This window comes from Alexandromys fortis, unplaced genomic scaffold, assembly GCF_014885135.2.
Source record: "Alexandromys fortis isolate MF-2015 unplaced genomic scaffold, M_Fortis_MF-2015_v1.1 scaffold_130, whole genome shotgun sequence".
Taxonomy (NCBI): domain Eukaryota; kingdom Metazoa; phylum Chordata; class Mammalia; order Rodentia; family Cricetidae; genus Alexandromys; species Alexandromys fortis.
Genome location: NW_026068016.1, coordinates 2,863,515 through 2,889,858, shown reverse-complemented (window position 1 = coordinate 2,889,858; position 26,344 = coordinate 2,863,515). Strand labels below are relative to the sequence as shown.

The window sequence follows — 26,344 nt, the reverse complement described above, 5'->3', positions numbered from 1 at the left end:
AAGAAAAACCACCTGTCCACAAAAGAGAGCATGCCTCCAACGGCTCTAACCATAACGCCACACACCAGGCTCTGACTGGGTGCGAGAGCTACCCCCTCTTCAAGGTTGTGCCCTCTGACAACCCTAGGACAGGTAGTACTGCCATTTGCTTTTACTGAAGCAGAACAACTAGGGTTCCCCTAGGCCACATAGGGTGTTAATAAGAAACATTTGATCCCTGAGTCTGCCCCTGCCCAAACATGGAAGCACAGCTTGGAGCCAAAGACTGGTCTTGCACATGTCTGTTCTTCAAAACATCCACAGGACAACTGGCCTAGAAAGCTGGGGCTACAGGAAATACACACCACTTCTGGGGAGACAGCACTGTTCCCGATCACAGCATTGTCTCCTGCAGCTTTCAGTGAGATTTTCGAGTGGATAAAGTTCAGTGACTGCTGAGCCTGTAACAAACCAACAGGGAACACAGACATCAAAACACACAGAACAAACAACCCAATGTGTAATGTACAAAATTAAAGCTCCTCACAGTGTGCAATGTAAAACTTTCCTCACAAAAATGAAAATAGCTATATCTCCAACAAGCTAAAAAAAATGTATATTCACACTTTCAAGAATTCAAATACGGGAACTGTATAAAGAAATCAAAACACTAATATTTAGGTTTAGTCTAGATTACAAGTCCACCAAATCCAACCCACTCTCTGCTTTCTACAGCTCACATTTAAGAATAAGTTTTACATTTTAATTAATTCTGAGATAGCCTGATAGCTCGGATAAGGCTCATGTTGAACTAAGGACGCTCTAGCCCTGCTGCCCGAGTAGCTGAGTCATGTCCATGCGCCACCACACCTGAAGTTCTGTGTCTCTGATGTTTCTAGTTTTCACTTCCGAATGAAACACGTAAGAATATCACATGGAGACCACTAATCCTAAACTGAGTTTGCTGACTCCTGGTCTGAATTCTTCTTTGAACATAAAACACATTTAGCGAAAGCTAGCAGAAAATGTCCCGTGAATGGTCTCCACCATACTTTACGTTTTCAACTGTAGGTTTTCCAAAGTGTTTTGTTAACTCTTTCAGTCTGTAATCTCGATGTGCATTCCAATTCCAAAGGAGAATCCAATGGGAGAGGCAGACAGCCGCCACCCGACCTCGTCATTTCATCAGCACACATACTATGGCCTATCTATATCTCTAAGCAAGCACCTGCTTTAGTATCCTCAAAGTTCTGTCTGAGAAACTGCATTGCCAGGCTAAAATTTTATATTTTGATTCATAGGCCAAAACTTAAAATTTAACAGACCAAATTAAATTAAGAGTTTGTACTTTCTCTGGGCATGGTGGCACACACCTTTAATCCTAGCTCAGGAGGCAGTTGGAGGGTAGTTGGTCTACACGGAGAGTTACAGACCAACCAAGGCTACACAGCAGACTCTATCTCAGAGCAAAACAAAACAGAGTTTGCACTTTAACACCAACTTCCTGAATTCCCAGTTCATTTCATCTGCATTTAAGTAATCTGAAATATTTCAAGTATTTCTCAATGCTTAGTCTTTTGTATTAATAACAATAAGCATTAAGTTTGAAAAACAAAAACTTTTTCGTATTCTTATGAAATGATACGGCATGATACTTAAATAAGAAACTTTTAAAAGATCTGTTAGCATATTAATATTTAAATATTTAGCAGTTCCCAGTAATTGGTGCAAGTATCAAAATTTAAGTTGTGTGAATACTTGATTCTGCAATTCCAGGAAAGTGACAGAGGCGATTTTTATGATATATATACAGTCTCCCATAAATACCAGCATAGTTCTTGCCATCTTTGTTTTAAAGCTTACATGTTAGGACAACTACACACGTCAGAGTGACAAATCACCTGGAAACAAATGAAGAGCAAGAAACAACCCCAAAATCCTCAATTTGAGTATGAGAATAAGAAAAACATTGTGTTCAACCTGGTGGCACACATCTGCAATCCAGCTGTCCCTGAGTTCAAGGCCAGCCTCAGATACATATTGAGGCCCTGTCTCAGGAGAAAATGGAAGGAAAGGCAAATGCTGGCACAAAGAACTGAATGAAAGGAATAAACTTCTGAAACTACAGATATGTACACTTCTTCATAAGCAAACAAATGTACTTTGTAAAAGACAATGGCAAATCTTATTTTAGAACTTTGGAGGGCTAGAGAGGTGGCTCAGCAGCTAGGAGCAGGGGCTGCTCTTCCAGAGGACATGAGTCTAGTTTGCAGCAAGGACATGAAGCTCACAGCCATGTGCAATACAGTTACAGGGGTCCAAGGCACTCTTCTGGTCTCCAGAGGTACCAAGTACCCATATGATAAGCAGACATACATGCCAACAAAACAGTTATACACATCAAATAGTAATTCTAAGGAATTTTTCAAAACTAAAGAAACAAAAAGTAAAAACTTTAACATCAAATGGGGAAGCATGTGAAAGTATTTTCCCCCATGCACCAGAAGCCTAAACTTCTGAGGACCCAAAAGGACAAGAGCAGTTTTCCAGTGTCTGCTCAGGAGGCATGCACAGCACAGGCGGGGCAGTTTCCTGGCCAGGCAGTGTCTTACCTTATGCAAATCATCAGCCACCTTCTTTCTCTCACTTTGTTCATTCTGAAGTTTTGCGCGTGTTTCATTTAGTTGTGTCTTCAACTGTAGAAACACATGAACAGAATAATTAACTTAATTTGCATACTAATTTGCTTAGGAAGCATGAATACAGAATGAGCTCTTAACAGCCTTTCCGCCAAGTGGATTAGCTAAGAGCCGACCAAAAGCACAGAAGAACTGGCAGCAGAGGTCCCATCTGCAGAGCAGAACCTGAGAGAAGCTACAGAGTGAACTAGAGTTTAGTGTAGAAACCGTCAACCCCAAACCACAGCCAGAGGCTAAGAAAGTGCCTTTGAAGAGAGTTACTGATCATACTTACTGAAATTATTCCAAACTAAAAAAAGAAGAGGAAATTTTCAATTGGCTTTAAAATGCTCCTTTAATCTAAAGTTCTTTAAAAAGTCTGTTGTGAAATAACCTTTAGTACAATGTGAAGATGTGTCCCTCAGAGTGGTTTAATACAGAGTGGTTCAATACAGAGCTGAATGGCACAGAGGATGCTGGGAAAAAGCAGGGTGGGGTCACCAGCCAGATGCAGAAGAAGCAGGACATGCAGCAAGAGAGGTAACACACAAGCCACATGACAGGACGTAGATTAGTAGAAATTGGCTAACTTAAGTTACAAAGACTAGCTAGAAACAAGTCTGAACTATAGGCCAAGCTTTCCTAGTTAATAATAAGTCTCTGTGCCATACAGGGAGCCGCTACAAAGAGTCCCACTAGAAATAGCATCCAACATGAAGGCATGTATTTTCACATGAAACTTAAAAAGGTTCTAACACACAAAAACAGAGCCAAATGAAGCTTCCTAGTTCCTCAGTCTCTCATTCGGCCATGATATAGACACATGTCCCCTAGCCACTGTCTGCATCTCCCAGTCACTGCCTATGGGCACCGTACCAAGAGCTAAGCTGCACAGTGATTTAAGATTTTGCTCGTGCAAACAGAAAAGGTTACAGATAAAAGCAGGCTAAGACGGGGGGGGGGGGACCTCTAAACAGGTTATAGTGTATTTAAAATGTGCATAGGCTTAAGAAAGAAAAGTAAATGGGTATAGACAGTCAAAGCAAAAAAAATAGTTTATATATAATAAGATAAAAGCTTTTAAGAAAAAGATAAAATATAAAAAGGAAAGCCACATAAAGATGAAAAATACACAGAGAGTCTGGATCCTGTATGGTATTGTATTGACTTTTAATTTTTTGATTGCTAATGAGTAAACAACAGCTGCTGAGAGACACTGGAATATAAAAACTATTAAATTAAAGCAGCCTATATATTTTTAAATGTCTTTACTTGAAAATGGAATTCAAAAAAATATTTACATTGGAGAAGCTAAACCTTTGTTTCTACAGAAAACAAAAGAGTGTGGATTCACTGAAGGTTGATAAAGATCAGATTTGATTGGGGAAGACTCTGAAAATACTTGCTACAGACTAAGGAAATACAGCTTAGGTGACATGTATTCTACCTACTCGGACATAGAAAAATCACCTTTACCTTTCTTCTGCACACTGCACAGTCCACACTTGTGTTAATGTACATACGTACATTACCCTTGAAAATTCAGGTCAGGTATGTTTTAAGATCAAGGGGGCAGACATCAATGAGAACAGGTGACTAAGGTGATCCAGCCTTAGAATGCCTCTGCAGAAGGCTCCCCAGAGTTCTGCATACAGAAGAACTTCAAGACTGCTGGCTGAGATGGTCCAGCCTCACAAACTATTTTAGCCAAGACATAACCATTATCTTAAGTTTTCTCAGGGTCCCCCAAAGATTCCAGAACCCCCAGAAAACAGGAAATAGTCTAGAGAACACAATGCCCATATTCCCAAGAGATGGGGCAGGTGGTTTTTGGTCATTCAGTGGGTTATGGATGTTTGTCGTGGTTTAGTGGGACTGATTTCAAATTATTATTGGTCATGGTCAGATCAAAAAAAAAAAAAGCTGAAAAAGGTGAATCAGGGACCTCTTTCTGAAGAGAAGAAGTGATGTAGGAGGTCCCTCCATCTACTGTGAATGTTTTATATTGGTTAACAAAGAAGCTGCTTTGGCCTATAGAAGGGCAGAGTACAGCTAGGCAGGAAATCCAAGAAGAGAGACAGGAGAAAGAGACATAGTCGGGGAGACACCAGCAGTGGCCAGAGGACTAAGACACCAGAACATTACTGGTAAGCCACGGGGAACAAGGCAATATATAGATAACTAAAAGTTAGTTTATTTATATGTAGAGTTAGCCGGTAAGAAGCCTGAGCCATTGACCAAATTATAATATTAAGCCTCCAAATGATTATTCCATAAGTGGCTGTGGGGACTGGCGGGCATAAGAGAAACCGATCTAGTGGATCTAATGCAACAGAGAAAAGACTTCCAACTACAATAGGGGGGTTGTGATATAGATAGGATGGGGGATAAAATATAAATATGATATAGATAGGATGGGGGATAAAATATAGATATGATATAGATATGATGGGGGATAAAATAGATATGATGGGGATAAAATATAGATATGATATAGATAGGATGGGAGATAAAATATAGATATGATATAGATATGATGGGGGATAAAATAGATATGATGGGGATAAAATATAGATATGATATAGATAGGATGGGGGATAAAACATAGATATGATATAGAGATGATGGGGGATAAAATGTAGATATGATATAGATATGATGGGGGATAAAATATAGATATGATATAGATAGGATGGGATAAAAGGGTGGATTGCTGAGTCTACTTTTGAACACCCACTAGTCTCAAATATCTTACATCGATAAAGATTTTGGTATATTAATACAAATTTAAAGTTATTCTGGGGAGCTGGTGAGATGGCTCAGTGGTCAAGAGCACTGACTGCTCCTCCAGAGGTCCTGGGTTCAATTCCCAGCACCCACCTGGTGGCTAGCAGCTGTCTGTAACTCCAGTTCCAGAGAATCTGACATCATTATACCAATGCACATGAAATAAAGTTAAATAAAGTTTTTTTAAAAAGTTATTTTTGTTAGAACAGATTGCAAATACATTTCTGGTCTTGTTTAGGGCATTGTACCTATGCAGCTCACTTAACAATTTAATGTATATTTCTAGTCACTGAAAGTTATTATTATAAACTATTTAGGATAATAAAAAACTACAGGTTAGTAGTTAGCCATCTATAACTTGTAGTCATGTCAGGTATGTTTTCAAGGTCAAACAGAGATATATTTTAGATAGATGGTCTTCAAACACTTCAAAGACTGGCAAAACATGGCATTTAAAATGTTTGGTTAAAATAGGGCTTTTTATGACAATGAGACAGGTCTGCTCATGGTAGCAACAATTTACTCCAGAGAAGATGGTAGGCATCAAAGAAACTCCACATGGAGTTTGCTTTCAATGTGGCAAGGCTAGCCATTTGGGCAAGAAACTGCACTTGTCCTAACTGCTGACCGTATGCTGTCCAAACTGTAAAATCAGTATACAAAGGAAAAAAACTTTGGAGCTTTGCCAAGATAAGGCAGGTCAGTCCGTGAAATCTCCTGTTTCATAGAAAAGTCTGCCAGACATTCTGCAGGACACATAGGAATGCAGCTGCTGAACTCTGGCAAAACATGGTGTGACAGTTCTTCAAAATTCCTGCTTCACAGAAAAGTCTGTCAGATAATTCTAGGCCTATAGGCCAAGATGGATTCCCCAGCATTGCTGAGAAATCTTTTGTGACTGTCCAGCTGTTCTTAGTCACCTTGAGGTGTCTGTCTCTGTCGTTTCTTAGTTTTGAAAGTGGCTTGCACTGCCCAAGTCTTTCCCGGATTTGGAGAGTCTATGTAGTAATAGTATAGTTTCCTTAGTTTGACACAAGGTAAATTAGGTACAGAGTTTGGGCTCATCAAGATAGAATAAATAATGGCATTATTTTATTCTAATATGCCAGATACAAATGGACTGGACATTGTAAATGTAATTCTTACTTGATAATTGTTCTTATTGTATATAGTTTCATTTGTTAAAGCTTTCTTTTCTATTTATTTATTTATTCTTTTTTTTGTTGTTGTTGTTTTCTTTGTTGTTGTTTTTAAAAACAGGGTTTCTCAGTGTAACAGCTCTGTATGACCTGGAACTCGCTTTTCAGGCCAGGCTGACCACGAACTCACAAAGATCCACCTGCCTCTGCCTCCTAGGTGTTGGGATTAAAGTGCCACCCGGTCTGATAATTATTCTTACTGTATATAGTTTTACTACGTTAGAGTTAAAATCTTTCCTTTTTATTTAGACAAAAAGGGGGAAATGCTGTGAAATAATCTTTTTGTACACTGTAAAGATGTGTCGCTCAGATTGGTTTAATAAAAAGCTGAATGGCCAATAGAATAGCTAGGCAGGATTTCCAGGGGATAGATGACACTGGGAAGAAGCAGGGCGGAGTCATCAGCCAGATGCAGAGGAAGCAGGATGTACAGGAGGAGAGGTAAGAGCCACAAGCCACATAGAAGGATGTAGAAAAACAGAAATGGGTTAATTTAAGTTCTAAGAGCTAGGAACAACCCCTAAGCTATAGCTGAGCTTTCATAAATAATAGTGAGTCTCTGTGTCATTTACTGGAGAGCCAGTGGCCCGATGAAAAACTCCAAATACAAAAGTCAGTTGGGGTACTGAACAGTTAGCTGTGTTTAAGAGAATATGCTGCTCTTAGAGAGGACCTTGGTTTGATGCTCAGCACCCATATACTGACTTTAACTCTTCTCTCACAACTGTGCTAATTCAATAGAAAGGAAATCATCCATATTGCCTCAAAAGTTAATGCCAGGCATGGTGACGTATACCTTTAATTCCAGCATTTGGGAGGCAGAGGCAGACAGATCTCTGAGTTGAGGCCACCCTGGTCTACAGAGTGAGTTCTAGGACACCCAGGGCTACACAGAATCCTGTCTCAAAAATGGAAAGAAAAAATGACTGACTTTGCCTCCAAGCCACAGGCATGACTTTCCAAACACCTCTGGAGACTAAACAAGAATAACAAGTAAGTAACAAGCAAACAAATACACTGACATTTAAAATGGAATGGGGAATTTCCACTTGGACAATTTATCTGGGGAACCAAATTTGAATGCCTAAAGCTATTTGCTTTTCTTACTTAACTGAGAGCTCAGTCTCTTTGGCAGAGAAGGTCACCTTTTGGCACAAGAACACAACGATGTGTATATGGCCAAGCAAACTCATTTTATTTTAAAATAAGGCAACTATTACAATCACTTAAAATGGTCTTCTAATAGCAGAAGGAACCTTCTAAACCACATTATAGGCTTACCACGGTGGCATACCACAGGCCTGGCAGGTGTAAAATACAGCAAATACATGCACAAAACTAGTCTTATATTGCAATGGAAATGGGTCTAATTAAAACAAGGGTTTGCTAAGTGAAACAAATTTTAAAAATAGGGGTGGGTGGGTGTGTGGGTGCGCCCACTATACACATACATACACATATACATAGTACTCTGTATTTACTTCTCATACAACTCTTAGAAACTAATTCTAATAAATCACTGGCATGCATCTTGGGCGCCATGGTGCACACCTGTAAGTCTCAGTAAATCACAATGCTCTGCAAGCGGGGGCAGGCAGAGTGCTGCCAGTTCAAGGCTAGCCTCGATTATGTGGCCAAGAACGCCAATTAGGAGCAAACAACCAGGTAGAGGAAACAAGGGAAGACAGGGAAGGGTAGGGAGGAAGAGAACGGTAAGAGGTACGTATGAAGATGCTATGCTGAAACACAGTATTAAGCGTTAACTTAAAAACTTTTAACAGTAAAAAGAAACGCATTCCCTAACATAACTGCGGTGACAAAGAGCGCCCAGGAATGGGAGTAAATGAGGTGGAGGTTCTCCTTGTACCTGTGCAGAGCTCAATGAAACAATCTAGAGTGAAGAGAAACCTACTGGATTCTTCCTAAAATTTTACATCACAGGAAGATACAATGATTAGCTATGAAACAGAACAAGACAGCTGTTTCCACCTAACAGCTCAGCATGTCAACAATCGGTACAAATCCCTAAAGCTTTAACAACAGGAATGCAAAGAACTTCATGTCTTAAAACATTGAGCTGCAGCTAGACCTGGTAGCACAGTCCCCACCTCTTGGGAGGCTGAGATGACCTGGACTATTAAAATCTCTCAGCTACCTTAGACAATTTAGCAAGACCCTTTATCAAAATAAAAAGGGGGGAGGGGCTGAGGATATACTTCAGAGACAGAATGCCTGACTATTATGCATGAGGTCCTAGGTTTAATTCCTAGAACCACAAGAAAGAAAAAGAAGGGAAGGAGGGAATCAGTCAGTCATTTTAGGTTATTATGTGCTAGACAATATATTGATAATGAATACTGGCTCATATCTGTAATCCCAGCTAAAAGACTGAGACAGAAGGATTACTGTGAGTACGAGATCAGTCTACGTAATAAATAGACCCTGTCTCAAAAGAACAAACAGAAAGAACAAATAAATTACTTTTAAAAGTTCTGAAATTTACTTTTAAAACAACGAGTTAGAAGCTCAGGTTGGGTCACTCCCTTGAACGAAGAACACATATCTGTGCACTTTCACAAGCTCCCTACAGGCCAGACACTTGGGAAGCCCAGTTACCTGTGACGGCTTGAGAAAATAATCCTTGCTACCCCTCCAATCTTTTGTTTCTTTATTCACCAAAAAGTAACACATTGTTTGAGAAATTAGAATAGAAAAGGCAGGAAACTTTGAAATATAGCTGAAAGCCAAACATGCCATAATTAAGAGCTAAGAAAAGAAAAACCATCTTCAGAGACATCAGAAGAGGAAGACTGGCTCCCACTGAACAGAAGTGCCAAGCTAAAGGTGTTAGCCAGGAGTCTGGTGGGGTCACCACCCCAGCACGCGTGTCTCCAGAGCCCACCGGCGCTCAGAGGAAGGCCAGCTGCTTACCAAGTTAAGCTCCTCATTCTGTCTTACTGCTTCAGAATATGAGTCATCAAGCTTTCTCTGCAGCTCAGTCAACAGATCTTTCAGCTGCAATGAAGTTTAAAGTTTAAGATTGATCGCCAGGACGACCCATACTTGGTAGCTACCTGGAAGCTCTTCTACACAACTTAAACGGAAATAAAACACTCTGTCTCTACTTAATTTGAATTGAAAAGCACTTTAAAGAACTTCTGTCACACGTACCTCTCTGACCTCTGTCACATAAGTTGACCGTTCAACCTCTGCCTTCTCTAGCTCCATTTCCAAGTGTTCTCGTTCTCTTCTCAGCTGTCACACAAAACAAGGAAGTCAATACATTGCCATTTTCCTTCCATGGTTTTTCCCATAATGGGAGGTTAGGATACTCAGGAATTTAAAACTGTATTAACTCAAACTACTCAAGAGAATAAAAACATAATTATATCATTAGATATAAAAGTAGCCTTAAAATAGATAGTTGGGCAACTCAAAATGATAAAAATGGGTTCACAGGTTACAAGTATAACTATCAAATAACATACATTTTCCATATCTTGGTTTTCTCTTCTTAGTCGCTCCAGCTCTTGCTCTGAGGACGTAAAGGAGGATTGCATCTGAAACATGAGACAGCGTAAGAGAGCCACTGGGGACAGAGGCACCCCACTCTCACCACAAGAGTGGACTGCACAGGCTCCCACTCTCACACAGGTGTCCATATTCTGAACTGTGACATGGTATCATCTACAAATGTTCTATACTAGATCACAGGGTAGAAATCCTAGCTTAGAGTTTTGTTATTTTTGCTTTTTAAATTTTTACTTATTTTATTTGGGGAAGGGGCAAATATAAGGCACTGTGCGTCTGAGGTCAGAGGACAACTTGCAGGAATCCGTTCTCTCCTTCCATGTGGGGTCTTGAGGATGGAAGCAGGTTGTCAGGTTTGGCAGCTGCCTTTACCTATGAACCTTTCGTCAACCCCACTTAGAAGTTTCAAAATGCACCCCATACTGAACTGTCAAAGTTCTTAAAAATAAGAGCCTCACTCACATACAACTTCATTTCAATAATGCTCGGAACCTACCTATCTATATGATCCTGTATTAAGAGCCAGCTAGAATCACTTAATTTTGTTAACATTAATAGCTAATCGCTATATCTAATCCCCAAAGGTGTGTTTTGGATTTTCAAGACAGGGTTTTTCTGTAGTTCTTGAGCCTCCTGAAATTCACTCTGTAGACCAGGCTAGTTCCAGCACAGGCTCCAAAGCTAGAGAGAACGACATACACAGCCTGCTTGCAGCTTGCACACGCAAGGTACCTCATGCATTTGTTTCTTCACTACACCCGTGAAAATAGCAGAAAAGATAAGACTACCAAGAAAAAAACAAAACACAAACAGAAGAATGACTCAGTCTTTTCTTAAATACAATGTGCTATGGATAGAGCACTATTTGAAGACTAATTCTGAATCTGGGCTTCTTGACTTTGTTGTCATGTGTGGTACCATCACTTTCAAGGTACTGTGCCTGCTATCCCGCCCGCTGGTCACTCCAGTGAGTGGTTTTCACACAGAAGAATCAGAATCAGCCAGGGCTACTTCACATGATTCCCTACCCCACCATGGTGTAAGGCGTAGCTGATATATCACAGATCCCAGAGGACACTAGTGGGGACCCCACTGCTCGGCACAGCTGCTCTAAGCTTGTCCTTAAATACCTGCTTAATCGTCCTCCGTGACTCGTCAGCTTTAACCTTCCATTTACTTTCTTCTTGTTCCACACTTCGCTGCAGCTTCTGTAAGATCCCTTCCTGTAGACAAAAGCAGAATTAGTCTGAAAAATTCATATTCTAGTGTCAAGATAAAATCACATAGGCCAGGAGAAATACATTAACAACTTACACATAAAATCAAAATGTAATTCAAGTCATTTCCTACCGTTTCTGCAAGGACGGACTTGTACTTTTCACACTCTAGCTGCAGCAGTGTGTGCATTTCATCAGCTTCTTTCAACCTGTGCTCCAAAACCTGCAGAGAAAAACAATGACAACTAGGAGGGTCACACTTCATATTAGTTTCAATATCTGAGGACATAATAATCGGGAGAAATGACTTATGACAGGATATTACATTTCAACCTTCGTAAGCAGCAATGCACGCTGATGACCTTTTGGTCACATGATGTCCATCTGTGACATTTACAGCAAGGATGTACTCTTTATACAGTGGAACAACTAAGTAGTGTCCATAAATAGACACTACAATGCTCATGCCACACAGTAGGCCTGCACTCTCTGTGGTCAAGGCTAAGAAGGAAGCCAGTTTCTGAGTGCGGCTGAAGTTGTCTGGGGTGCTTCAGAAGCCAGTGAGACTAACTACGTATCTCAGCTGATCTTTACTTTCAAAAATTAAACCAAAAAGAAATAACAGTAATTAAACATTTGGTTTTAAAACTGAAGGAACCACATTCTTTTCATTACCCAACTAATCCTTTCATCCTTTCATCACCCCAACGTTACTGAGAACAAGGTCTGACTGCTCCACCTCACAGTCTGTTTATCTCCTGAACTGACCTTGACCGTCTCTGCGTCCGACGTCCCAGCCACACTAGCCTTTGCCTTCTTTTCAAAGCCACGTAACCATTCACTGTAACTCTGTGGGGAGAAAGGTCCAGGTCATCAATTTCCAAAAAAGTCTGATTATTAAAAGAAATATTCAAGCATCTAAAAGCACCAAATCAGACCATTATAAAAGAAAGCTACATAAACTGTCGTTATACATATATCAGAGGAGGATATAACTTTCACAGATTGAACATAATCCAGTTTTTAAAAATAAACATCAACAACAAAAAACACTAAAAGCCAAATGATGCCACATGCCTATAGCTACACAGCCTAGAAAGCATGAACAGGAAGATACTGAGTTCAAGGCCAACCTGGGATACTTGTGAGTTTCAAGCCAACCTAGGCTATATAGGGAAACTATAGCAAAGGAGAGAGGGAGGGAGGGAAAAAGGGAAGGAGAGAAAGGAAAAAATTGAAACAGGGCCTCAATATGTTGCCTAGCTAAGCTTGAACTCACAAAGAATTCTCCTGCCTCTGCCTCCCAAGTGCTACGAGTAAAGACAAATGCCACCATGGCCAGCAATAAATAAGTAAATAAATAATGTTCACTAAAAACTAAATACGCACACATTACTCTAAAGTGAAATGTTTTTTATCCACACCAAGTTCTTCGCACTGAATTTTGGAAGCGATGGCAACAGACCTCAGCTCAGAACTCATGTCATGCTCTATTGTCCCGAAAAGTATGCATGAGCAAAAAGCTGCCAAGCTTAATCTCTAAAACACTCAAAATCTAGAATGAGCAGCTTTTCAAAAACTTTTCCAGGTGAAACAATTCTTAAAACGAAGTAGAATTCAAAAATACAAAGTCTAACGAAAGGGGTTCTGTTCAGAGGATTTCAGATTCTTTGAAGGTATTCCAATGTTCACCTTCAAATTAAAAAACAAAACGTGCATTAGAAGCACATTTTAAATCATAATGGGGATGATACACATTTATTTAACACCAACAAAAAATTGGTTTCTGTTTATAGGTCAAGTAAAGAAAACAATACATTTATTATTGTTTTAGCCATTATCTGAAACTTTAGAAAAAAAATATAAATTTCTGAAGCTTGTTAACAGAACTTTAAAAGGTGATAACAAGTGTCTAATATTGTAAAATCAAGTTTCTTCTTACATTTTTGGTTTAGTTTAATTGATAAAGGAAACGGATAGAATGTTTATTAACTGTAATATGAAGCTTTCATTTCTGTAGCTGAAAAGGGGCATTCTAGAAGGACTACAAGGAAAAGTGAGTGGTGCTGACATCACCCCACGCTGCAATGCTTTCGTGGTCTGTCAATGTCAAAAGCCACTATCCATTTAAAAGAATGGCATTCTCACAATACAAGCTCAAACCACAACAGTGTAGAGTAGCAAACTGGAATCCAACATAAATTAAAACAAAATTAAACAGTTCCCTATCTGGATCTATTTTATACAGTGGCAATAGCAAGCAATAAAAAAAAAAACTCTAGTTATGCTAATTTATCCCAATAATAATGAGGTTTATGGTAATTCTGTTTTTGTTTTCTCGTGTATCCAGTCCTGGCTAGTCTGTCATATAGACCAGGATGGCCTACCTCTCCTTCCTGAAATTAGACGTGTGAGCCACCATGTCTGGCTAAATTAAGTAGTTCTTTTAAAAACCTAGAATACAAAACTCTTTTAACTAGCACATGAAAAGTTTAATATATATTTTAAAATACAGACAGCATGAAGCAAGTTTCATCTTTTAACAAGAATGTGAACAAAACACAAAGAATATCATAATGTCTGATGGTGATTTAGATTTACTTATTGAATGTCAATAAATAATGTCATTAAGATAAATTTAACCAGGCACGATGGCACATACTTATAATCCCAGGTCAGGATTTGGAGACAGAAGGATCAGGAATCAAGGCCAGCCTGAGCTGCATGTGTGGCAAGACCATATCCCCAAACCCGCGAGCAAGTAGTAGCAGAACAAACAATAAGTCTGTTAATATTAAAAGAAAAACTCTGGGGGCTGGAGAGACAGCTCAGTGGCTAAGAACTGGCTGTTCTACCAGAAGACCTGGCTGGGTTCAATTCCCAGGACCCACGTGGCAGCTCACAGAAGTCTTTAACTCCAGTTCCAAGGTGCGCAGCACCCTCATACAGATACACATGCAGGCAAAACACCAATATACATAAATATCTTTTTAATTAGAAAAAAAAGTGATATCTAGAATCTTTGAAGAATAGAAATTGCAGGTCTTCAGCATTCTTGGCTCATGAAATATTGTCAAATAAGTAAATCCACCAATAAAATATAAAGTAGAAACAAAAGCAGATTATGGCCACAAAAGAAAAGGCTATGTAATATATAAGCAGCCCCTTCCCCTAGGTGATCTGTCTAATAAAAGACCTTTCTTCAGTTCTGTGCACCCTCCCCACAGCTACAGAGGAAACAGGAATCTTCCCTCCTTGTGTGAAGTAACAGTAGGATGTATGTACACAGACCCTAAAGAGAGAAAGCAGCTAACGTTCTACTACTCATACAGCGCACCCCTGCACCCACCTAGAGGAAGGGGCCATTCCACGCTTGAAGCTCTAACTGTATGCAATAAATGAGGACCATCTTGCTACAGCCCAAGGCACAGCAGCTAGCAAAGGCCATCACAGACAGCCTGAGGAAGCTCCATTAAACCAGGCAAGCAGATGTTACAGACCTCAGTTCCCACTACCCACCTTGAAATACTGAGCCTGAATCAGATAAGCCTCTAATGGGTGCCAATGTATGAGTTATACAAAGGACAGAGGACACACTAGCACTGGACATTCAGTCAGCTAAATCCAAACTACCAGAAACTACCTGTTACTACTGTAACAGGACACTTCTAAGCTAAAAATGAAAAAAAATGAAAAGCAGTACAATTGCAGGGAATCAGCCAGCCGAAAACACCAATCACATGTTAATCTTATTTGAGTTCTATATTTTATATCTTATTATTCAATTGGCATGAGAAATGTATATGAAAATTAGGGAAATGACTAAATATGTAAAATTAATATTTATTTTTTTAAATAAAATAATTCTCATCTCTTAGGACTATGCGTTAAAATATTTGCTGATAAAATGCTCTGATGCTTGAGCTCCTTCTGAGTGATCTAACACAGAGGCTCTCTGCTGTGGAATAATGCTCTTGTACACTGTAAAGATTTGTCTCTCATATTGGTTTAATAAAACTCTGATTGGCCAGAAGCCAGACAGGAACTATAGGTAGGACAAACAGACCAGAAGAATTGTGGAAAGAGGAAAGGCAGAGAGTCAGTCACCAGCCAGACACAGAGGAAGCAAGATGAGAATGCCTTACTGAGAAAAGGTACCAAACCACATGCTAAACATAGCCAAGAATTATGAGTTAAGTTGTAAGAGCTAGTTAATAATAAGCCTGAGCTAACAGGTCAAACAGTTTATAGTTAATATAAGCCTTTGTTTCTTTCTTTCTTTCTTTCTTTCTTTGGGACCGGACGGCTATGGGACCAGGAGGGACTTAAACTTTATGCTACAAAAGGCACCCAAACATTTAGCAAGAATTTCCACATAAAGCCGGAGAAAGCTTAAAAAAGGATTCTAGACAAACAAGAACAGAGTCAAGCACAGTTTCTTTGTATTCTTACTCCGATAGCCTCTGTTTACTAGCAGCAAGCAGAGGCATGGCTCCTTAAAGCCTTCCTGACTCAGCATTAGCAAAAATCACATGGCAGATCTTCTAAGAGGCCCTACCACCAAACTCTTAAATGGTGTTTATAAACCATATGAAGCAGCAAGCTTCTTGGTGATGGCATGGAACTAGAAACTCTACAGAGTTGTGGCAATAAATGTGGCTCCTACCAGAACCTCCACCATGAAGCTAGACTCTCAAAAAGGTAAGGAGTGGGGTGAATCTAGCCACCAAAGAGGCAGCTTTAATACTAACCTATTGCTTAGCAGATTAAAGATTCACGTGGTCAGAAAAAGATAGAAATATGCAGTAAAGATAGATTCAGATGAAAAATACCTCTCAACGGTTTACAATGTTTAAAAATATATGTAGGTTTGGGAGAGAAAAAGGACAGAGAAAGTATTCTAAAAAGAAATAAAGTAGTTGGGTGTGGTGACACATGGCTTTAATTACAGTACTTGGGAGGCAGAAGCAGGCAGGTCTCTGTGAGTTCAAGGTATGGTGGCACACACCTTTAATCCCAACACTTGGGAGGCAAAGGTAGACAGATGTCTGTGAGTCTGAAGCCAGCCTGGTCTACAGCATGAATTCCTGGACAGCCAAAGATACACGGAGAAACCCTGTCTCAAAAAACCAAAATATAGGGGCTGGAGAGATGGCTCAGGGGTTAAGAGCATTGCCTGCTCTTCCAAAGGTCCTGAGTTCAATTCCCAGCAACCACATGGTGGCTCACAACCATCTGTAATGAGATCTGGCGCCCTCTTCTGGCATGTGGGCATACATGGAGGCAGAATGTTTGCATACATAATAAATAAATAAATTAAATTTAAAAAATCTTAAAAAAAAAAAAACAAAAAATAAAAAATAAAAGAAATGGAGTAAAAAGAAAAAGCCACATAAAGATGAAAACTATATTGAGAATTGGGATACTGTATGTTATGATATTGTTTTTGAATTGTTTGACTGCTGAGGAAGGAGCAACAGCTGCTAAAAGACATGATTATAAATGCTGCTGGATTAATACAACCTATATATTTTGAAAATACCTTGACTTCAAAATTTAAGTCAAAAGATACGTTACTTTGGAGAAGAGGTTTTGCTTTTGTTTCCACAGGAAATGTGAGGCTGTGGATTCATTTTGGGTTAAGAAAAATCAGGTTCACTGGGCGGTGGTGGCGCACGCCTTTAATCCCAGCACTCGGGAGGCAGAGGCAGGCAGATCTTTGTGAGTTCGAGACCAGCCTAGTCTACAAGAGCTAGTTCTAGGACAGGCTCCAAAACCACAGAGAAACCCTGTCTCAAAAAAACAAAAAACAAAAACAACAACAACAAAAAAAAAGTATGGGTGACTGAAAGGCAGCTGCATCTCCAGGAAGTCTCCTGGCAATGACTGAAGAGTCCAACCCGCAGCATGGAGGACTTGTGAGAAGCTGCCAAGTGGGTAATAACAGCCTCGAGACTGCTGACTGAGATGATCCAGCCTCACAGAAGACTTCAGTCAGGACTTGATCATAAATCCTAAACTTCCTTTGGGTCCCCATAAGAATATCAGTGCCCCCAATCAGCAGGAAGTAGTCTAGAAAACTACACGCACATTCTCAAAAAAATGGATTATGGATGTTTGTTTCAAGTATTGGTTATAAGTTGTTATGGATAATGGTTAGGAAAACAAAGCTAAACAAAGGAGATTAAATTCAGAGTTCTTGTTTTGAACAGAAAAAATGGGGAAATGATGTGGGATAATGCTCTTGTACACTGTGTCATGAGTATTGGCCAATAGTCAGACAGAAAATATAGGTAGGGTAAGCAGACTAAGAGAATTCCGGAAAGAAGAAAGGTGTAGAGTCAGTCACCTGCCAGACACAGAGGAAACAAGATGAGAATGTCTTACTAAGAAAATGTACCAAGCCATGTGTTCTCAACATTAAGTAACAAGCCCTCAGCCAAATCTTTATCTCAAAAAAATATTTACATTACAATACATAGCAGTAGCAAAATTATAGTTATGAAGTAACAAGGAAATAATTTTATGGCTGAGACACCACAGCACGAGGTACTGTATTTACTGAAGGGCAACACAGCAACGGGAAGGCTGAGAACTCTGATAATGGGAAGTCTAAAGTCACTCATGTATTAACACGAGCGTGCACAGTGACTCCCAACGTGAGTTGGTCCTGGGACTGTTATCACATTGCCTACACTTTTTTATTAAAAATTTAAGAAGGCCTATCTCACCATTTTAGTAACTTCAGGGACATTCCCTGATCGTCTCTGCCCTCAAATACTTGCTGCTGTCTGAGCAAGCTACTTTCCTATCCTACTAGAACCATGTTCAACCTCACACCTGGAGTGAAGAATAGATGAAAATCATGGCCATGGGGTGGAATACATTAAAGGACAGCTGTTAAAACTAAGAAGTAGTCACTTTATTGTTGGTTTTGTTTTCCATTCAGAAAAAAACTCTTTTCCAAACACATCTAAAGCCATTCAATTTGATAAAATACAACAGAAGTTTCAGGCACAGACAGATGAGCTTTGAGCCAAGTTACTTGGAAGCGCACCTGTCTGGTAAGTCACAGGGACACTGAGCAGTTCAGCACGCTAACAAATCAAACTCAGAAATGAAATGCTGCTACAGACAACTTCCTACATAATTAACGTTAAACGTTAAAAAGCAACAGATTCATCTTACCAAATTAGAAGGGACAGACACCATTGGAAATAATCTTTGGAGAAGTTCTTTGGCCTCTAACTCAACAGCTTCCACATGTTGTTGTCTTTCCTAAAGAGAAGACATACCGGGTCAAACATACATGGTTATACAATTTTTCAAGGGGGTGGGAGGAGCTAAGACCTTTGAAACTCTAATGAAGAAAAAAGTCAATTTTTAAAACTTACTTTAATATTAAAAAATATAATTTTGTCACTTTAAGGAAGTAAGTAAAACATACTTCCTTAGAGACAAAATCTGCAGAATCTCTAAAACATCCTAAATATTAAATAATACCTTGAGTTCATCAAGCCAAAGCAGTAACTGACAATATGGATTGTCTTTGGTATTAGAAATAAAGTGCTTTGCCCCTCCAGGAACACTTCACACACATCCCTTCCTATCAACTAAACCTCACAGACGACTTTACCAAGACAAACGTACTTGGGAGAAATAAATGAGGCTTAGAGCCCAGTAAAGGTTAGCGAAAGAGCAGTGACACTATCCTGCCCTGTTAAACAAAGGGAAAAATAAACTGTGATGGGAAGTAAGAATGGGGGCAGGGCGGGGCTAATTAGAAACATTAATAAGAATACTTTTGATATACAGTGGGCAGTAAATTTCAACTATTACTAATGTTTAATCTAAATTTCTTGAATTCTTACTCTTACTCCAATTATAAACTCAGAATCATGGTTTGTCAAAATTAGGGAAACAATCTGATCACACACACATTCTCTTCAAATCTAATGTTCAAACTATTTCTGTAAGATTCAAAAGCAAACAAAGAGAAAGATACTATAAACCTATAAAAATGTACACCAAAGCCAACAAAATCATTCCACACACTACTGGAGTCCAGAAAATGACAAGAGGGGAACAAGCAGCACCTCAACCATCTCTCAGCTCTTTGAAGTCTGTCCCTGACTTAAGACAATTTAAGAAAATGTTAACCTAAACTATTACAACAGAAACTAGAAATTTCATATTCTATGCACACTAAAAGGTGCTGTACTACTAAAGATTAGTAGTAATGTTCTAGAATAGCTGTTTTACCAAGTATTTTCAATAATTTAGAAAAGTCCAAAAACTTGTACGTATATACCTAACTGCACAAAGTAAGGTATATGAAATAGCAATTAAAAAAAAAACAATTGCTATTTCAGAGATAATTAAGGTGACTGATCTCATCTGACTACAGGTAACATGAAATAGAAGCATCCTGAACCACAGAGGGAGAAAGATTAGCTTGTAATCAACAGCCACCACACAAACTATTCTACAGAGAATGTTTTAGTTACAAAGTTTTCATTTGACATAAATATGGTTGTAAATAGAATTTCCATTCAATGCTTGAAAGGGATCTAATTTTAGAAACTGAATTATTTCTTTAGAACCTCCATTGATCAGAATATACAAAGTATCTTTTATGTAAGTCTGTCATTTACAGTTTCTAACAAGTATTTATTACTATAAACGTAACTCTAGGCTAGGTGTGGTAGCTCAATAACAATAAAACCACAAGCTGGTATGATAGAGTTTGCCTGCAATCTCCAAACCTGGGAAGCTGAAGCAGAAGGATCTCAAGTGTCAGGCCAGCATGGTCTTCATACTGAGACCCAATCAAAAAAAGAAAGAAAAAAGAAAGAAAGAAAACTAAACATCAAAAAAAAAAAAAAAGAAAACTAAACATCTACAGCCACAGCTATACAAAGAAAGCCTGCTTCAAAATAAATAAATAAATAAACATCTAAGAACAGTGAGCTATCCTTCATTTTGATTTTATTTCTAGCACCTAAAAACATTAAAGGTGCTTTATGTAGTCGCATCATAATGTGTGGCACTTAGTAAATCACGCATCACTTTACATCCATGCTGTGAATGGACTCAATTCTGTTAAGGAAAGACTGGAGTCTATTCCCATAAATCATTAGCATCAAGCCAGCATGCACATACTGGAGTTCCCTCTGTGCATTAGAAGATGCAGCAATGCCTTGTGCAGGAAAAGCATGAAGAACACATTAGCTCTAAATAGTGAAAAACCCATACTAGAAAGTCCCCTTTGTGACAGGTGACTGAACAACAGGAACCCTTCACAATTAAACTGCATCTGTGTGGCTAGAGCCTCAGTCTCTGGCCTAAATCCCTCTGGCAGTAATAGCTGCCAACTCTCTCAATCTAAAACTGAATGAAAATTTTCACCAAGTTAAGTACCACAGTAAGCATAAATCTGCTGCACTAAAGGACATAAACACATATAAAATTAGCAAATCATAAAATTGTGCTGCCACTAAGAAACTATTTCAAATATCCAAAAGACTTTGTAATTAAAACACAACAGATTACCTTGGCACACAAACACTTTCAGAATGTGGACACATATGCAATCATATAGGGGCATTAATTAACCTGGCTTCAAAATTCAATGTTCATGTTGCATTCATACTCAGTTGTCCCACTGTCTATTACTCCACTCTTAGGACGCTTCTCCCTAGTGGACAAACAAGGCTCAAGAAGAATGTCCTTTGTTGTTTTGGAAATGAAGGGAACATTTTTGTCGGAAGTATTTTATATACTCATCAAGAGAATTCTCCATTCATACTAATATTCCATACTTCACAGGACATGTGGGCCACAACTGCCCAGCCACTTCAAAATAGAGAGTTTTAAGTCCCTCTCTTCTGAGGAATCATCCCCAGTAAAATACTTGGAATTGGAACTTTTTCTGTACTATTTAAGATTTTGCTGTTTCCTACCTTGCCTGAATCCTCCTGGTATGCTCAGACACCCCACTTTACTATGCACCACAGACACATGGTAGGTTTCTAAGTCTGTTCCATTCATTCACATCAACTTCTCTGATTGAGGGACTTCATCAGAGTTCTCTCAACTACACCAGTGGCACACAGCATCTGACAAGGAAGGAGGAAGGTCTGCACACACAGCAGGAGTCTGGACTCTACCACTTACAGCTGTGCTCACCAAAACACCAACAAGGTTGCCCAACAGACCAGACTAGCAGAAGTAAGGTCTCAAGGAGCAGACAGATGAAAGCAGAGATGGTGACGATGGCAAATGTGGACAAGGAGAGACTGTGTTTAAAGTGCAGTGAAAGGAAAGTTCTGCCCTGATCTAGACAGGCTGCAGACTTCTCTGTGCACGGGCGTGTCTGGGAGTTAATTACAACCTTGGAAGTCTTGTTCACTTTGTCCTGCAGCATTTTTTCAGTTGATGCCAATGCTTCCATTGCTTCCCAGTTTTTCTCCCGAAGCTCCTAATCATTTTTAGAAAGAATGATTTCAGTTTATCCATTATTGACAGATTTCTCCTTTAACTTCATCAATATTTTGCACTGCATTTAAATGCTTGTTACTGCAAAATTATTTCAATGGAAAAATGTGTATATTAGCTAAAACAAAAGTAATGTTTAGAAGTTTGAATGAGAAAATAAAGATGCCCACTTCTCATGTTTTAGTATACAACACTAAATACGCCAGTTTTTAAGAACAAGTAACTGTACAAATGTGACAAAGAAGAAAGCATTTGAAGGTAAACACACCAACCACAATTGCAGGCATTAGAGCTAAGGACAGAGCAAATACACAGTACTGGAAAATACTTCTGTAATTTCTGTGAAGTCCAACATCACCCGCAGGACCGTAAACTGCCGCATAACACTTTTTTCCTCTAACTCTATTTTAAATAAAACTGGTACATTTCCAGTCTTCCTAGGAATAGCAAAGTAACCCTCTGTGTTCTTTATCTTGGCAAGGTCAAACATGGACCCCACATGCAATCAGACACAACTGTACTAGCCAGATGACTGAAGTAAATGAGGCAGAGAAACGATAAAACACATTCCGTTAAGGAGAAACAGGCCATTTAAACACAAGCTCTGAAAGAAAGCATTTCCTTAGCAAACACAAATAAAAACGATATGTTATAATTCATCTTCAGAATTAGGAATAAACAAAAGTTAAAAGCCAACAATTATCATTTATTGCAAGTTTAGATGCCAAATACTGCATATTTAGCAGGCAACAAATTCTCATTAATCTTTATAATAATTTATGAGATTTTTATTCCCATCTTATAGATGGGAAACTACAGCTCAAAGTTAAGAAATCTGGCCAATGTATGGAACAAAGGAGCAGCAGAATTGGAGCGGGCTGATGCTGCGCCCTGCTGGCCTCCACTGCCCTAGGAAGTCCACAGGTTTGAAATCCAGACCTGCAGAGCTGCTGTTGCGATGGTAAATAAACTAAACTCCATTATTGTGTCTTCCTTATTTCAGAATCCCGGCAATAAAGCAGTTACAATGTTAGAAATATAGTGTACCATCCATGCCAAATTTTGTGGCTAGGTAATGCTGTTAATGATTAACATTACATAACACACAAAGAGTAGTCACATACCTAATTTTGACAAACTCAGGATACAAGAAATGCCAACTTGTTAGCAATTCAACACAAACTTTGAAAGATTTAACTTACATTAAAAATACATTTATTATCGATATTCTCCTATCATCTAAGAACATCTTGATCCTGCTTACAATCAGCAAGCATATTCTCATGTGGAACACTTCTCCAGCAGGAATACTCACAGCTACAAGTTACTGCCTTTGGGAAGAGGGGACCTGTCTGCTCAGTAAAGGACCAGGACTTAGGATCGGAAAGAACTACTCATTCCCATTTTGTTGTTGCTTTGTTGTTTGGTTTTCAAGACACGGTTTCTCTGTTGCTTTGGAGCCTGTCCTGGAACTAGCTCTTGCAGACCAGGCTGGCCTGGAACTCACAGCACACAGCACTTTTTTTTTTTGGTAATCATTCCCATTTTAGTAGACATACATTCAGTTCTAAGACCACTAGCAAACTTAATTACCAATATTTTCACTGCCTCTCACTCAAAATAAAAAGAGCAGTCAAGGTAGGCTTTGCAAGCTGAATTATAAAGACTGAACCTAATAATTCTTTTAGTCTATCAGAAAAAAACTCAAAAATAACAACAAAAAAGTTTAACCTTGTTTAAGTAAAAGGAAATACCTTTGTTTTTAAAATAACAAGTTTGAAAGATTTATTTTTCTAAGCAAAGATTTTAATACAAAATCAACCAATTTAGATTTTTTTTTTAAAAAAAAAAAAAGCTCCATACTGGTATTTTTTGGTATTAAAATTCATCGTTTTACTACTAAAATTGTTTTCCAATAAAATGATTGCTCTAGTAACATCCCCAAAGACAGGAAGAAATCAAAAGGGCTTTCACACAAAGATCAAGACATCTAAAAAGGAAAAAGAAATTCACACACACACACACACACACACACAAACCTCTGCCGTTTCAACACTAACGCTCTACAATGGAAAAGTCTGTTGTTCATGAATAATAGCTTACATTGTTTTTCTTCCTCTGATGTTCAACAGCATTCTTCAAAGAATCTAACTCATTGCGAAGATCGGTTAATTCTTTTTCCTTTTCTGAAATTCTAAATCAGAATGTGAATATATTTTAGATAAACAACATCTAAAGTAAACAATAACACAACTTACATATTAAACAATAACACCATTCAGATACCTACATTTCAATATTTTTAATACAAAAGAAAGACAGGTAATACTGTGAAAAATGTGATTTTAGATCAGTTACTGATCTAAGTAAAATAAAGAACCAATCCTATGAATTCTTAATTTCAAAACTGATTTTTGGGGCTAGAGATGTAGCTCCCCAAGCAGCAAAGGGCTTGCACCAAGCACGCATAAGGCCCTGTGTTCAATCTCACATATGACCCACATGTGTGACTGTGCAGCACCTGCAATACCAGCAATTGGGTAGCAGAGCCAGGAAGACCGGAAGCTCAAGGTTACCCGCATTGAACTGCACCCATCTGAGCTGTAGAAATGTCTTAATGGGGTCTGGGGGTAAGTTTGAGACAAAGGAGTCTTTAAAAGCATTTTACTTCAAGCGATGAAATCAGTTATGACTAATTAGCTCATTAAACCAACAACATTATATTAAAGTAACCCGGTGTCTACTGCTATTTTTACCCAATCTTAGGATTCATGGTTTTGATTTTGCTTGTTGTTCTCCTGGTCCTGCCTTAGTTATTTCCCAGAAATGCAGAAACAAAGACAAAATTTCAGAATTTACTTGTGTTATAATAACAAACAACTTTCTGACGACTAAAGTGTTGACCAACAACCAACTTGGTCCTGGAGCTTAAAAGCTGTTTGTTATACTTTGGACATGAAGTTACTTCCTCAAAAAGATTCATGTGATGGGAGTTTGGCCCCACGTGGTGGTGCTATTTTGAAAGGGTCTGTTAGACCCATATGGGAAAAGATTATCACTAGCAGTGGCCACTGAAAAGTTTACCTTGTTCCCAGTCCAGATCCTCTGAGATGGGGTTCTTAACATCCTCTTCTCCCATTATAGCCCAGCATCAGTAGAGCTAAGGATGATGGGCTATCAAGTATCTTGGTGGCAGTAACAAGTTTGACTAATAAAGTAATAATATTGGTTTTGGTTTAGGGGTGGTTTTTTTTGGGGGGGGGAGGGAAGAAGAGCTAAGACAAAATCTAACTATGTTGCCAAGGTCGGTCCAACACTCACTGCTCAAGTAATCCACCTGTCTCATCATGCCAATAGCTGGGATTACGGTGTGCACCACTGTGTCAGTAATTAAAATAGGGGCTAGAATCATAGATAGGTCAGTGGTTAAGAGCACTTGCTGCTCTTGCTGAGGACACAGCTTCAGTTCGCAGCACCCACATCAGGCCACTCACAACCACTCTGAGGTTTCAGGGAATCCAACATCCTTTTCTGACCTCCATGAAACACAGACAGACAAGCAGACAAACACACATACATATAAACAAGAATAAACCCATGTGTACACAAAACAGAGTAACAGCTTGAAACTGGACTTGCTATGGTTCCTGAAGCCCAAAATACTATCAGCTCATTAGAGAAAATGTCTGCAGTTGAACTCAAAGCTCAGTTAAACAACTAACAACTAGCCTACTAAATGGGCAACTTTGCAAATAAGTCAAGATGGGAAAACATTTAGACTATTATCATTTATTGATATACTTAAAATGGCTCATATTTAGCATTTTCAAACAAACTGTAAGCAGAAATGACTTTCAATTATTAGCCTCTTAGATAAATCAAAGAGCAATAAGAAAGAGAGTTCCAGTATTTTAAAAACAACAAACAAATAAACAAGCCTCTTTCAAAGAGAACTGCAACCACTCCAACAACTCTGAGTTTCATAAAAACCCAAAGTCTGCACCATGGGTCCAGAGTGGGCCAAGGAAGAGCAAGCAGAAGAGCTAAGGGCTGTGCTGACCTGAGGAAATCCTGCGGAGTGCAGCTCCGCCCTATCTGAGTTCTCTGAATGTCTACAGAAGACAAGAATAAGAAAGCAAGCACAAACACCTCCCTCCACAAAACTGGGAGACATACCTCAAAAGGCGCTTTAGATAGAAAGGCATAACTGCCCACAAGCCAGAAGTCCAGAGCATTTAGACAATCATGAAATTACATTAAATTCCTTGTCTAAAGGTAATTCAACACTGTATAACACACCAAACTTTGAATAAATGCATTACTTACACGGTTTGTAATTCTTCCTGAGAGGGAAAAGATGCCTATTAAAAGAATTAAATGTTAGTTCAAAATAGAGCTTTTTAGAACATAACAAAATTAAATATTCTATTATGCCAGCATCCCAATCAAGAGGTTT

The 26,344-nt window shown here is 38.9% G+C and overlaps 1 protein-coding gene across 9 annotated transcripts in view; it reads right to left on the bottom strand.

The window, feature by feature from the left end:
- Ktn1 (kinectin 1) overlaps positions 1-26,344 on the bottom strand; it is a 98,018-nt gene that overhangs the window by 2,948 nt on the left and 68,726 nt on the right. For 3 of the 9 annotated variants that reach the window (XM_050162387.1, XM_050162388.1, XM_050162380.1), the window contains 12 exons: positions 26,215-26,249; positions 23,992-24,082; positions 21,785-21,871; positions 18,580-18,669; positions 12,160-12,240; positions 11,525-11,614; positions 11,305-11,397; positions 10,132-10,203; positions 9,815-9,898; positions 9,575-9,658; positions 2,592-2,675; positions 345-440 (listed from right to left, as the gene is read on the bottom strand). In XM_050162387.1, coding sequence (XP_050018344.1) covers positions 345-440; positions 2,592-2,675; positions 9,575-9,658; positions 9,815-9,898; positions 10,132-10,203; positions 11,305-11,397; positions 11,525-11,614; positions 12,160-12,240; positions 18,580-18,669; positions 21,785-21,871; positions 23,992-24,082; positions 26,215-26,249 — 987 coding nt within the window. The remainder of the gene's footprint in view (positions 1-344; positions 441-2,591; positions 2,676-9,574; positions 9,659-9,814; positions 9,899-10,131; positions 10,204-11,304; positions 11,398-11,524; positions 11,615-12,159; positions 12,241-18,579; positions 18,670-21,784; positions 21,872-23,991; positions 24,083-26,214; positions 26,250-26,344) is intronic. The other 6 variants (XM_050162381.1, XM_050162384.1, XM_050162383.1 and 3 more) reach the window with 3 other exon arrangements.